We start from the raw sequence: 14,731 nt of genomic DNA on the forward strand, positions 1-14,731 counted from the left end.
GAGGACATGTAACAACTTGCAGCATATGACCAAAATTTGCTAGGGGCCCTTTAATGTTCAACAAGGGAACAAGAATTAATAGTGATAGTATCATTTGAGACAAGCAAACTATTTGTCTTTGTGTATTTATCAAGAACGTAAAGTTGAAGAGTTCCTGGCCAGGTGAAACCAACATACAATTTTTGTTTTCTGTTCAACCTACCACTGATTACCGCAGCTGTCAGTTTAGCAAATGTGAGGTGCAAATACCTTTACCTTTTCTTGAATAAACATGGTAAGCAGGACTACATGCAATTGATAAAAACAAGCCATCTGGACATAATAAATCATATTAAGTTTTATTTACTCTTCATTGGCTCATTTAGCAATGCGAAAATATAGTGTCTGCAGTGCAGACATTAGGCATCTAACGTAATTTTTTTTGCTCATTATGACAGAAGTTTATGGGAAGTGGGATACTTGTGATCAAGTGCCTGCCTCTTCCATTTCCCTACGTTATGAAATGAGTTTCTGGCTAGATCAATATTGAGCTCCGAATTGAGAGGTGAACACTGCACAGCTGGGTGTGTGATGTGCCACACCATAATAAGTGCCAAAATTTTATCTTCATGTCCATCCTGGCAGAAAATTAAATTTCTACAGCTGTATTTGCAAAGCCCTCTTGGGTCAGTAGCATCTGCATGTGTTGGCATGTATGCACAAGCAAATGCCAAGAAAAGAACAGAGGTTGATTCCAGAATCAAGCATTTGCTTGATTCTGGAAAGGAGGAAACTCATAAGTAAAATTACAAAGGCAGAAGTGAGCTATCACTCACAAGCTTAAAAAGTCGCAGTTACAAAAGTTGTATGTAAGCACATGAAAAAAAAAAGAAAGTTTTTTTTTAAAACATCTTTCATTGGATACTCAAAGGCCGTAATCAAATAAAATTTCAGCCAAGGAAATTCTCAAAGTGCAACAGCTTTGCTTCCAGTGCTACTGCCTCTCTGCTTTCTTCGTAAAGTCTGAGTGACCTGCAATATATATATATTTTATTGACTGTGTGTTTTCCAAAGACATCCTTAAGCGAGTACATTGCGCAACAGGTCAGCTACAGATATGGCATTCAGTGCACTAAAGAATCAAATGAAACGTACACCTGACTCATCACCTCCATCTATGTATGATGCATTCCGATAAGGAACAGGACAGCTGACGTTTGATGCACTGCTTGTGTTGCCATTCACAGCTGTGGCGTTGACCATGGCAATTATGGTCACACTGAGATTCACCCTCATTGAATACACCAGGAAGAGTCCGATCGAGATCATACAGCTCATTAGGTAACGGACTTGAAGTCGACATGCTGCACAGAGAAAAAGAAAGAACTTACAGGAAATAATGCGAGATATTATATGTTTCAAGTTATATATATTGACAGGCATATATGTCCATGTAAAAGTAAACTTCATCTACCATTAGACAATATAATGTATTACAAGCACATCAGAAATATCCGACTGAAAGTACTTCTCTGTTAGCCCATTTTTATGTGTAACCTGCTGCAAACACAGTAGGAACAAAAACTATAATTGCTATATGCAAGATAGCTACCAATATCTACCAATGCTACAAATGAGCCGCATGTTAACATGCAGTTTCTTGCACATGTTAGGCACATAAAAGGAACAAGATTGTGTTACAATGATATATGTATATTTAAGAATACTTGCACTGTTTAACAACTACAATTTACATAAGGAATATTGCAAATATAGAGCAAAATTTACTCGTATTGTTCGCAGTAGCCAACTATTGCACGACCTACTGTGTTTACATCTGACAATGTAACATCATGGATATATATACATGTAAATGCAACCCTTACTTTTGCGTTGCTTGGATGGCAAAGTTGCAAGCGTCCTTGCTTCCATAGTTCACAGGATGTGCTCTACAGCAGTATCACTAAAAATTCAGCAACTGATGTCCTATCGTATGGTTTTGTTTCCTTCCGCTTTCCGCAGCTTTATCGCGCGTATCTTCCTCTTGAAATAACGTACGCAGTGCTTACGCGAACTTGCGCGTTCTGCTCGATAAAGGAAAGTGTGCCGCGCGACGAGGCGCCGCTTGGCATATTTATTTTCTCTTTTTTATCTCGCCAATGGCAGAGTCCGGTGCTGTGTTGCGCTTGTCTACAGATAGTAGAGCTCAACCAATGAGCAAAGTGTCTGCCATGCGCACTTCCCACACGCGCCGGCCGCAGCTGCCGCGCGCCATGCGCGTTGAACTATGGTTGGAGTGCGCCACTCTCATTTTCCTTCCTCCATGGCCACCGTGATCCTCTCCGTGTTTGCGTGCGTCAGCGCGCGTGCGCACCGACGCGAACGCGCTACAACGCGCTGCCGACACCAGCGGCGCCCATCGGGCAGGTGTGAAACTAAAAGTTGTTTACCGTCCCAAGAGAGGCGACGAGCGGGGCTCAAAGTTCAAAAACTGAAGCGTACGTTAAAGGCGTGGTTCGTTGGGTTCACGTTGTCGCGGGTGCGGCGGCCCTTCCTGTTTAGTCAGCATCGATATGCCTCCATAGTGTCGGGCGCGCGGCTATGAATCGGGCGGGACGACTGTGCTGAACCGTACGATGAGGCGCGGCGGCGGAGCCGTTGGTGCCGCCGCGCTACCCGTTGCACTTTTCCTACTGTCTGCGATCGGGCCGTGGTCGGCGTGCCATGGGCAGCAGTGGAAAAATGACCCAAACCGGAGGTATCCCGATCCAGTGACGCCGGACTTCTTGCCTCGGAACCGAGCCCCGCCGGGTCCCACGCTGTACCGTGCCGACCTGAGGCCGTCCGGACTGTACGAGCGGACGGACGATTTCCAAAGGTACAGCGATGCACGGTGCTCGATACGACCGACCTCGACGCCGACCATGTACAGAACAGCAAAGACTCCGATCGGTGTTTTTACGGGAAGGATCGTCTACCTCTGCGACCTTCCCGAGTTCACGCGCACCGACCAACGGCCGGTGGCGCAAGGCGGCATCGACCACTGGAACGACAGGCTGGAGTACCCCTCCAGCGCGGTGGCCTACCTGGGCATTCCGTACGCCCAGCCACCGCTCGGACACAACAGGTTTAAGGTGAGTCCGTGCATCGGTGTGTACGGCAGTCGCGCGCGCTCTTTGCTGGCCGTCGAACAACGGGGTTGTATCGCAGTGGGCATGGCTGCGGGGTTTTGCGATTAATCACGGCGGTGACTTCACCCTACTTCCGGGGAGGCCTTGGCGATCGCATGCGTTTACAGCGCGTAAACGCCAAGGTCTCTGTTTTGTTGCTGAAACAGCGATCGATTTACGGACGGCCGTGTCCGGCCTGTCAGGAGCGGTGCCGACTTGCGCCGTTTTGCCCGAGGCTGAACGATCGTTCGCCCCGCTAAGCTAGCATTAGCTAACGCGCGTCAAGTAACGCTGTAATGACTGCATGTGCGGTCCCCTAGCGACTACAAAATAGAGAAAGTACAGCTTTCTTTATGGGAAAAAAAAAGGAAAAGGAAAACGAGAGGCAACCTAACACACCTTAATTCGCCTGCATTTGCGTAATAGTACGTGTGAGTATGGCGAAAGGGACAATGGTACTCATTGACCGACCATGACCTCTGATAAAGTGCGTCCGCGCTACTTCGTTTATTTTATTATGATGTTTCAGACAATCACAGAGTAATTTTCACAAAGGCACTGCCTTCCTTAGAAATGTTTCAAATAGGTGGATAGGACATCCTTGTATACGATGGTGCATATATACCCACTGCGGGGGATTGGCCAAGATTTAGATATTGTTAGGAAGCTGCTTTTAATACAAAAATTGGTAAATGTGTCAGGTGAAAATGGATAAAAATAACGGCTGAGGAATTGAAGAGAATCGCCTTGACATAACTGAATTCCTCCATGGCTGAGCAAACATCGCTGTGGTAGTTTCCAAGAGGCTCCTACAGGAAGAATATTTAGATTGGAAAAATTGCAACCAAGTTGCCTGATCGTTGCTTCTAAAATGTTTTTCGTTGAAGAAGAAAAGTGGCAACAGAATAACAAAATATGACATACAGTATCGTTCTGCACAGATTGGGCAACTGATAGCAGCGTTATCATTTGTTTTGTGCTCATTGAGCTGTGCCTAACCTGTAAACTGCTGGCGAAAAAAAAAAAGTGCAATTTCACGTGCTTTCTCTTCTCTTCAACAAAGGATGAGGCATTGTGAGGTATGTGTGCCATATCCATTACCACAATCTGTATTGAGTGCTCTATGTGATCTGCCAAACCAGCCCTGCGACAATAAAAGTTTAATACTGGTGTTGGCAGTGTAATCGGGTAAAAATTACTTGTTTCAAAGCTTCCTTTTTCTGCTTTCTTCTTGTTCATGCGTTCGTACAATGTAAAATGGCCCGCTCAAGAATTATCTCTGAATTGTATTTGAAGGTTTTTATTCTTTTTTTTTTTTCTTCATTGTGGACTGTAGTGGACCCTATGTGCTTCTGTCTTGTTATGCAATGAACATGGCAGCATCTGTACAGAGGTAAAATGTATAAACATAGTGGGCTGTGCCTATAACTGAAACAAACATGCAGCAAAATTGACCAAACTAGCCTGAAAATAGGTGCGATGCCCATTTAGCAGTGTATCGTGCACAAAGAAATACACCCCTTGCATGGTGCTGCTGTTTCATCTGACAACACCCACAGTGTGCTTCCGTATGAACTAAGCATCACCACATTAGTCTGAAGTTGCCTACTTCAAATGCTATTTGTGTGTTGCCACTAATGAAATTAAATGAACACCAAAGCAAGCAATGATTTTAGCCGTTTTAGTAAATTTGCCCTGCCACATTACCAAAACAGCCACTCTTGGCATGAGCACTCTTGATACATCAAAAAAGATGAAAAAACGAAAGACACGTGGCAACGTCGTCTTGAAATTCCCCCACCAGCTTGCTGTGGTGTCATTGATTTTGACACCCACTGCTCGGGCCTAGTTAAATTTTTATAAGTGAAAATGGACGACATTGTATTTTTAAAGAGGCAAAGACTGAACTGAGGAAGTTTCAAAAACTTTTACTGAACACGACAGCCACACGCTGACATATCGGGTGTGGGGGTTCTGGTACGAAATTCAAAAATGAGACTTTCATTGTTGTTTTCTCTTCCTATAATCAAGCTATTCCCGGTTACAGCAATATTAGCTCTGTGCTTGGCTGGTTAAGCTCTGCGCCACCAGGTGGCTGCACTGTGCAGGCCGCTCACATTTATGCTAAAGCCTCATCATCACAGTGATAGTAGTATCGAGGGGCTTTAGTTTACTCCTCTGCCCATCCGTCAGAACAGCCAGCTCACCTGCATTTACGGGAATACCGGACATGCTCAGCACCATGACAGAACGCTTGCAATGCACACTGCTTGGATAGCTCTCACTGGGAATCGGCTGCCAGGTGGCTAACGGAGTGGTTGGAGAGGCTTAGCGCACTGGCTCCAAGACACTGGAAGTAGACAACGTGACGTCACATGATGATGCAGAGCCAGTGAAGGTGCAGCTTAGCACCGATGTTATGGCGAAAGAGTTGAGGAGAGAAACATAGCTAGGGAGGAGGGTAACTTCTAATCGTTCGTAGTTCTCTTAATGTGAGATGCTTCATTTAAATTGTGGCGCAAATGTTTTACTGTAAGCTGTGCCCCATGCGTCTACAAAATCTGTCCAAACCATTTCAGGGACACTTTTGTAATGTGCAAAGAACAGTGTAAAGAATGGATCACCATACCATCACCATCACCACCATGTATTCATAATTAAAGACAACTATTATTTGTAGAGATGAGTTTGTCTTATGACTTGTGAGTTGCTCTCCTTGCCTTTAGATCTCCGTGTGAGTGACTTCGCTTGTTTAAATAAAAGGTTTGCGTCCAAAAGGAGGCCATTGCTTGTGTTAATCATTTGTAAAGCTTACCAGAAAAATCCCAAACATTGGCCTGCCGGAAAACAAAATGGCTGATTTCTGCTTGGTTTCCCTCCTTAAAGATAACACTCGATTTTACCCCCTGAATGAAAAAAAATATATGTATACATATAATGCAAGACAAAGGACCCTATATATAATGTTCATTGACATAAACACAAGCAATAGTAACTGCATGACAGGCATGGTATTAATCCCAAAGTGGTGATATTAAACGAGTGAAGTAACAAATAACATTGCTGCAGCGAGCTGTTCTGTGCCAGAATTGTATTGTATGTTCAAATGGCTGTCATACCTAGGTTTGCCTAGGACTATGTATTACAAGACTAGGTGTAGCTACATAGTACTGAGGATAATCAAGCAAGAGACCATGGAACGCCAAGAAATGCAATAGAAACTTGGTAGTCATCTGCTTGAAGTCCACAGTTGATGAGGATGTGGGGACAGAGGTGTCATACATGTGTGCTGCACATGGGAATTACGATCGGTCTACATGTTACGGAGATATGCTACATGCTCATGCCTTGTTTCCACTTTAGGCTCAAAGTTGTGTATCTTGGGTCAGTCATATATATGTGGAGCTCAGTTGAGAAATTTTTCCCAAGGTGTACTATAATCACTTCTTCATGAGAAGAACTCGAGAAAGCCACAGCGCGTTTTAATTCATGTCCCACATTTTCTGCCTGTTCCCTTTTTGTTTGCCTTACTAATGAGAGCTTGCATGTTTAACAATGTTGTTAGTTAAATGCTACCAACTGTGCCGTACCCTTTACCACAATCTGTACTGAGTGCTCTATGTGATCTGCAGATGCAATTTGGCATTTATTTTAGTTCCTGTGATGTGTATGCCATGAGAGTGACATAAAAATCATTTGTCAACAGGAACCTCAGGCTCATGGTCCCTTGGGAAATGTGCAAGCCCTGAATTTCAGGGACTCGTGCATACAACATATTGACTACAAAGGTCAACACATGGGCGTCCCCTCTACCAGCGAAGATTGCCTCTACCTTAATATCTACACACCTAATGTGAGTACGTTTTATTGTTAAACACCAAGCTTTGGAATGGACAGCTTGATTGAAAGATCAGTGTAATGGGTGGATTGAAGTCCTATGCTTTGTTTATTTTCAGTCTGTTTCCTTTTTTTTTTCACTCTTGCTGCCCATCACTGAAGCATGGTATGCTATATTGAGATGCTATATAGGGTGCAGTTCTTTGAAATCTAATGAAAGTCTATGGAAAAGAGTCATGCTAAGGTACACTGTAAAAAACGAAATTCTAATTGTATGAAAACCATCACACGAGGCTGGACAAGAATGTTTGTCATTAACCAAACCTTCCACCTCTTGTATTTATACAAACCTAGTTAAAATGGATAATATTATATTCATTTTTCTTCATTTCTCTTTGTTTAAGCTGACTTTAACAGGTGGCTGTACGTGAACCCATGTTAATGTGGCATTCATGCTACATTTTCAAGGACTGCATGTACATGCAACTGGTGCATGTACACTTCACTGTTTCATATTGGCTTTCATTGTTTCATATTGGTTTCATATCATTGTGACAGTTTGTGAAACATCTTATTTATGGACAGGGTGTTTGATCGAATGACTACTTGAGACTTCTCTCACATGTGAGCATCTGCATGGTGTATATGTAGCCTTCTTTCATGGTAAAATTACTTCGAATCAGTTTTTACACATTGTTAGTCTGGTCAATGGGTATCGTGCCTTGTATGAATAATGTTTATGCCATTGATGATATTTCTTGTCGAAATTCTCCGGAGAGTTCGTGTTAATTAAATAGCTTGTCTACGATCTCTTTCTTGAGATTTCTTGAGCTACCATCTTAAGCATGCTTACTTGGCATGCTTGTTTGGTAATCTGGCGTGCTGTGTTCTTTTTTTCTTCCCCAGCTGGCCGATGTGAACCGTAATTTTGCTGTCATGGTGCACATACATGGTGGTGAATTCGATCATGGGTCTGGAAATTTGTTTCCTGGTCACATGCTGGCTGCTTCACAAGAGGTTGTTGTGGTCACCTTCAATTATCGTCTAGGTGCTTTAGGTGAGTGGAATGCCAACTGATCTCCATTGTAGCCACAAGAACTTTATCAGGCACTACACATGTGACCAATGTCAATGTGAAGGGAGTGTGTGTGTTCTTGACAAGATGGTGGCGTTCACTGTGAAAGCGCGGTTCTGTCGCAGTGAGTTTAGAACCAGAGGAATTGCTTAAGAGGAAGCTTTAGCTTGGGGGCTGCTATTTAAATACATGGGAAAGGTGAAGTAGTTTTTTTCAGCAACCACTGCTACATATTTGATAACGTTTGTTGCACTTAAAAAAAAGAAAGGTAAAGTCTAATGACTGTTGGTTGGGAAATTTTGATTTATGTCGTCAATTTATTAATAAAAATTGGCAAAAATAGTGAATTCTCAGAAAATAAAACTATAATGTTTACAACTCTGTAACTCAACAATAAAAGACAATATCACAGTTCTGTAAATTGCATCTGTTAGTACATCTAAAGCGAACAAAATTGATATGTTGCATATGGCACTCAAAAAGATGAGTATTATGTGAGTAGAGCTTTTGCAAAACCCTTGTAAACATTTTAACAAATTCATGTAAGACATAAACTGACATACGAAATTTGTCCATTTTGGATAATATAATGGATGCAGTTTACAGGACTGCGATATCTGTTCTTGGTGCAGAGCTACGAGTTCGTAAACTGCGTGCTTCTATTTTTTTCAAGCTTACACATTTTTAAAAATTCCTTTAAGAATATGTAGGTTCTAAATTTAAATTACATTTCTAATAGTCACTATAATCTAACTTTCTCTCCCAAACACATCAAATTTCATTAAAATCGGTCCATGGTTTATTTCAGAAAAGCGTTTCGGCATTTTACATGTATTTCAATAATGCGGCATCGGAGTTGGGCCCGAGCTAAAGCTTCCGCTCAAGCCTGGCACTTCCCTTTTTTTTACAGGGTTTCTGGCAACGGGGGATGGTGCTTCACCAGGCAACTATGGTCTGCTGGATCAAGCGGCTGCTATTCAGTGGGTGCGAGACTACATTGCAGGCTTCTCCGGAGACCCATCTCGTATCACCCTGTTTGGTCCAGGTGCTGGAGCCGCCAGCGCTGGCCTCCATTTGGTCCATCAGATGAGCAGACGCAATCGTGAGTGGTGACCGCTAAGAATGTGAACATGTGCAGGAGCTACTTTGGCGTAGTGTTGCCATTTTAGGAGATATTTGGATTAATTAGGAGGAGGAGGAGTATTCCTTTAGTGCTTAGTGGACGTATTAGCAGATTTGAAGAGTAAATGAACAGCACAAGAGACGTGAAGTCTAGAACAACATACATGGCTGTGAAAATGTAGATGTGAACCATTGCTTCACAAATGCACAGTGCTACAGTGTTGCGAAGGACATTGTGCTCACAAGATCTGCAAGGTATTTCACATCTGCCAAACGGCAGTTCATGTGTTGCCATGCTTTCTGCGTTGGTGCAGTGCAGTGAGATTTGTTGCCTATCAAATGTGTGACAGCCACTCATATGGTAGTGATATTTCTGGCATTGTTTTCTTCATACTGTGTGTTGCTGCAATAAATTGCTGTCGGTATGCACTAAACAATGGTTGTTGGTGAGTGCTGTGTGTGTCAGCCTAAACTTTATCCCATTTCTTGGTTTGTTGGTTCCCTTGTCATTATGTACTAACCAGCCCATTTCAATACTCTTTAGCAGACCCACGAGAATATTTATCAAATTGTTGAAGATACTGATTCTTTGTTTAGAGCAATGACAACACTAATTTGCTGTGTGATTCTTAGATTTATGGGTGTTTCAGTAACAACTTATGCAGCTGCTCTGCCATACTTTGTACCTTTAAAGTCTGAAGCTTTCTTTCTTTCTTTTTTTTTTTAGAAACATTTTTGGTAGACATTTCAACATCAACATTAACGACTGTCTTTGTTCTGCATTTTTATGTATTTGCACTGTCTCTGCATAATAATTAATACAGGTCTTAAAAAAACCTGTTTATATTCTTTGTCAAAATACCTCGTAGTGGACTTTTGGCACATTCTAGCAGACTGAATTTTTTTCTTTATAGCGCAGTTCTTAGGCACCCATTCCTGTGTCGAGTGTCAGCATTCTTGTCGTAACCAAACTAGCACAGCGGATGAAAGAGCAAACACAAAGCGCAGCGGGAGATGAAAAAGTGGCAAGAGTGAGCAGTGTTTGAGGAGGAAAGTGGGAGAGGAGGGTGCAGCAGAAGCATGAGGCGGAAAGTGGGGGAAGAGAGTATGGTGAAAGTGTGAGAGGAAAAGCGTAGTGCCACGAAAGCGTAGTGTCTGCGGCGACAACCGCTACAAGCTGGCTCCAAAGTAGTGCACCGATGTCTGTTCACCGATTACTTCTTTATCTTTCTTCAGTCACTTCTTTTTACCGGCTAACAAATGTGAAACGTTATCCCTGCATGTATCAGAAGTTTCTCGAATGTTATCGATAGTTCCATCCATTGGCTATTGTCACCAAAGCTTTTTGTGATCTGATTGCATGTGTAACACGAATTGTGCAGTACTTTATGGAAGCCTTGCGGGCATGACCAATTAGACTAGAACCTTGAACGAGTCATGTATATAAGCCGAAGCACTTGACCCACAGATCAAATTTTGGACGATTGCCGACTCTGCTACAATGCTCTCTCAAATTCTTTGCTTCAAGATATCATGAAATGAAAACATATTTAAAGCTGTGCTCAAATTTCGCATTAGGGAGTATCGTAATTGTCTGTGATTTTTTTTCTAACTCTTGCAAGAAATATGGCAGTGCTCCATGGCTACACAAATACTGATATTATATCTTTAACTGAATCACTGAAAATGTAGTTACATGGCTTACCACATTGTACTGCTTTGTGATTGCCTACCATTATATCTGCACAGGAAATAAAGTAAATATCAATCTTGTAAAAATGAAAAGTAATAAGTTCACCCACGATTAAGATACTTCCTAATGCAAAATTCGAGTGCAGCTGTATTCGTGCTTTCATTTTGCGATATATTGGCTGGTGTGGACACTCTCTGTAGTGCGACTGCCTCGCTAATTGGGAGATTGCGAGAGGCAGCGCGTGACTGATGTGTGGGCGTGATTCACAGCAGCCACCACAGACAGACCACCACTCATGCAGTGCTTTGTTTCCACATATAGGATTGGTGGCAACATCGGTGAACAGACGACACACACTACTCTGGTGCCGTCTTGTAGTCATCATCGCTGCAGAGCCTGTCTTCTGTGGCACTACGCTTTTCATCTCATGCTTTTGCCATACCCTCCTTCTCTGCTTTTCTCCTCGCGCTCTCTTCACTGTGGTTGTTTGCTCAGTTACGAGGGACACCAATGCTCGCCACAGGAACTGCCCTGCACTCTAAAATAAAAATGAAATTTGTGGCTCGTGAGAGAATTATTCCATGGTTGTGGTAAAGTATTATTACAAGAGGCTAGAAAATATTGTCTCATATTGAATATTTCTGTTGGCTCGCGAGATAATTATTCCATGGTTGCGGTAAAGTATTATTACGAGAGGCTAGAAAATATTGTCTCATATTGAATATTTCTGTTAGCTACTGTCTTAAATGGCAAGTTTGTTGCATTCAAGGTTTCTGGTAGTGCAAAATTTTTATGCAGTGCTTTCTTATAGCATTTGAGTGCTATGTGCCGGATAACTTGTGCAGCTGATCTCCTGCACCATTGATTACAATGCCTGTGGAGGTTGCGAAGGAATTTTCTTTCAGTGCAAAAGATTCATTAGGTGGGGGATCAGAAAAATGTTGAACATGTAAAATATGCACATGTCGCAGAAATCAGGGCTGCTACTATATATATGTGCAGCAAACACAGCATTTCACTCTTTTATAGATTGCCTAGGAGTTTGGGCGTACTCTGCCCACTGAAGGTAGAGGTGCCTAGGACAGCTCTCCCTACGCTCTGTGTAGGTGTGTAAGGCCACCGTAAACCAGCAGCAATGTCAAAGAAGTTAGCCAGTACTGACAGCCAGTTCATATGATGTATGTTTGACCTGCTTGCATTTTTGTCATCAGCGCGACAGCACAGTATTTCCCAGTCTTATATTATGCATATGAGGCAATACCGCAGGAGCTCTGAAGGTGTGCAGTGTCTTTTCCGAGGAATGTATGAAAGAGAAAAAAAAGAAGCACTCTTGTCTTGTGGTAGCAGTAGTGCACTAACAAAACACCGGAGACTATGAAAGTACTACATACAATCTTTTTAGCATGTGTTGGTTGCATAATCAGTTAATGCAAATCAATACAAAGTCACCCTGATTGCTTTTTTTGAAGGCTGTCCTCTGCAAATACTGCTGCCAGATTTTGCTCCTTTGCAGTGTCTGCTATGGAAGGGTGCAAATTAGAAGGGCCTAAATTGAAGGTGGTCAATTGCTGTCTGAAGGGAAGAAATTGCACTTACTCTCAGTGGCAGTGAGTAAAGAAAGAGTTATTACTACAGCAAGTGAGAGGAGGTTGTGGGCAGATTGAGATGATGCCGATGTCAGAAGAGCAAGGGGAGAGAGTGGCTGCTGTAGCTAGCAGAAGTCAACCTTTGTTATCTTAGAAGAGATTTCTCAGCAGGAGTTGGAAATATGTTTACATGGAGAGAGCAAAGCATATAATGTTTGGCCGTGCAGCTCCCAGAGGCACACATTAAGTTCAAGTCTGTGTTTAAAGAGGATGAGGAATGTTCTGTAAGTTTATGATGAGAGCATCTGCACGAAGTAAGGGTGGCGAAAGCTTAGGCAGCGCCTGGCAGCCAAGGTGGCATTGAGTATGCATAGTTGGAACCAGCCATGTAGAAAGGTCATCGTCATCGCATCCTGTTTTATGTCCACTGCAGGACGAAGGCCTCTCCTAATGATCTCTGGTTACTCTTGTGTTGCACCAGCTGACCCCACCTTAATTATGCCTGCGAATTTCCTCATTTCATTGCACTAGCTAGTTCTCAGCCTACCTTGGCTACACGTTCCTTCCCTTTTTGCCCTTTTTATTACCCTATTAGACCACTGACTATCTGCCCTGTACGCATTACACTGCCTGCCCAACTCCAATTCTTCCTTTTAATCTCAGCTAGCCATATAAGGAAAAAACTTGCGGTTAACAAAAAAGCCTCAGAGGGAGCCAAGGAACCGCTCAGTGAGAGATGGAATGAAAAATGTTAAGCATAACATTAAGGGACAGGAAGACAGCAGTATGGGTTAGAGAGCAAATGGGGGTAGCCTATATTAATAATTAATAATTCCTTTATTTTCCATCCTTTGAGATGGGGGAGGCTAGAAAAAAAAGCTGTACAAACAGCTTGACTTGCTCCTGCCCCCCCAACATGAAATACAATGTGACATGTTTTCAGCAGGGTGCAGTGCAAGCATGGAACAGCATAAACAACAACAACAAAAGGAAACAATCAGTAGTCTTTGCAATAACAGAAAGCGCACAACAGTCCCAGTTAATTTTTCCATGAATAAAAACAAAATATATATATATTCTAGTTGAGATAACTAGAATATATATATATATATTCTAGTTGAGATAACTAGAATATAACAAAGAAACACTGCTTAAGCCATTGTCACTACATTTTCTGCATAATCAGTTGTAGCCAGAAAGTCCCCCAAGCTTTATTAGCTTTGTATGTGCTTGGTATCACTTTGAAACCGGCATGCCTAATCCTTTGTGAACACATGCGCAGTGGCCTTTCAGCGGGTGATTGCTGCTGGCGGATCGCCGGTGGCCGAGTGGGCCTTGGACCAAGACCCTATACGCATGCGCAACATGAGCTGGCTGTATAGTGAGAAGGTGGGCTGCTATGGCGACAGCACCTGGCGCCTACTGGACTGCCTGCGCAGCAAGGGGAACAGCAGCTCTGAATTCACTTTGGCTACTGTCGAGGTGAGAGCACCTGTTAGTAAGCGCAGTAGTGGCAGGCCAGTTTTGCCACACTTGTGGCCTGGTGCACAGTTTCACTTGTCACTGTGGTGCTGCTAGTGCTGACACTAGCCGTATAGGATTTTGTTGACTATTTTGTGAGTGTTCTTGTTGGCTCTTCCTTTTTTTTAGATGTTCTTGAAGAGTTCACACTGTAAGGTGCCTTGGGTGGTTCCCTCTTAGCCACATTCAAACAAGCAATAATATAGACAGCAAACTATCTATCTGGGGAATAAAGCACCTGCTATGGTTGCCATTCTCTCCACAAAAGTCTTCGTGTTGGCAGTATTTGTGACTGCACTAGTGTAATGAAAATCTTCGTGACTTGGTGTTGGTGCTGAGCTCTGGTCACTGGTATTTGTACTTAGTCAATTTTTTTTGCTTGCATAGGTTGCAATAATCATATTCTATTAAATAAATTATTATATATATATTATAATAACTTTTTGTGTGCAGGACCAGATGACTCATACTTAACAGCGGAAACAACTTTGCAAACTCTGCAGTACTGTTAACTGTTTTCATAAATCTGTCTCAGATATAGTTACCTTGTTCTTTTCTATGCGATTTATAAGCAGGGTCTAGCTCAGGGTGGTACAATTTTTCTAAAGTTCTTTTTTTGCTTACAACTAAGGGTGTTATAGAATTATAGTACGGTGCAGATACTATGTTTGAATATAAGTATTTGTTATCAAATGTGTTAAAGTTGTACAAACTTGAATTGGAAGCAGTACACAAAGGGTGACTCATT

General features: G+C 42.5%; 2 protein-coding genes across 5 annotated transcripts in view; one reads left to right on the plus strand and one right to left on the minus strand.

Annotated features, from left to right (window-relative positions):
* LOC126537478 (sialin-like) overlaps nt 1-2,076 on the minus strand; it is a 37,152-nt gene extending 35,076 nt beyond the window's left edge. Inside the window, exons 1-2 of one of the 2 annotated variants that reach the window (XM_050184496.3) lie at nt 1,866-2,076; nt 1,135-1,343 (exon numbers count right to left, since the gene is read on the minus strand). In XM_050184496.3, coding sequence (XP_050040453.1) covers nt 1,135-1,343; nt 1,866-1,911 — 255 coding nt within the window. In that variant the 5' untranslated portion in view covers nt 1,912-2,076. The remainder of the gene's footprint in view (nt 1-1,134; nt 1,344-1,865) is intronic. The other variant, XM_055074289.2, reaches the window with a different exon arrangement.
* A 395-nt stretch (nt 2,077-2,471) lies between these two features.
* Nucleotides 2,472-14,731, plus strand: part of Gli (carboxyl ester lipase-like protein Gli) — a 32,152-nt gene continuing 19,892 nt past the window's right edge. For 2 of the 3 annotated variants that reach the window (XM_050184484.3, XM_050184486.3), the window contains exons 1-5: nt 2,472-3,113; nt 6,856-7,002; nt 7,893-8,043; nt 8,972-9,163; nt 13,745-13,944. In XM_050184484.3, coding sequence (XP_050040441.1) covers nt 2,616-3,113; nt 6,856-7,002; nt 7,893-8,043; nt 8,972-9,163; nt 13,745-13,944 — 1,188 coding nt within the window. In that variant the 5' untranslated portion in view covers nt 2,472-2,615. The remainder of the gene's footprint in view (nt 3,114-6,855; nt 7,003-7,892; nt 8,044-8,971; nt 9,164-13,744; nt 13,945-14,731) is intronic. The other variant, XM_050184485.3, reaches the window with a different exon arrangement.

The sequence above is a fragment of the Dermacentor andersoni genome, chromosome 4, assembly GCF_023375885.2.
Source record: "Dermacentor andersoni chromosome 4, qqDerAnde1_hic_scaffold, whole genome shotgun sequence".
Lineage (NCBI taxonomy): Eukaryota > Metazoa > Arthropoda > Arachnida > Ixodida > Ixodidae > Dermacentor > Dermacentor andersoni.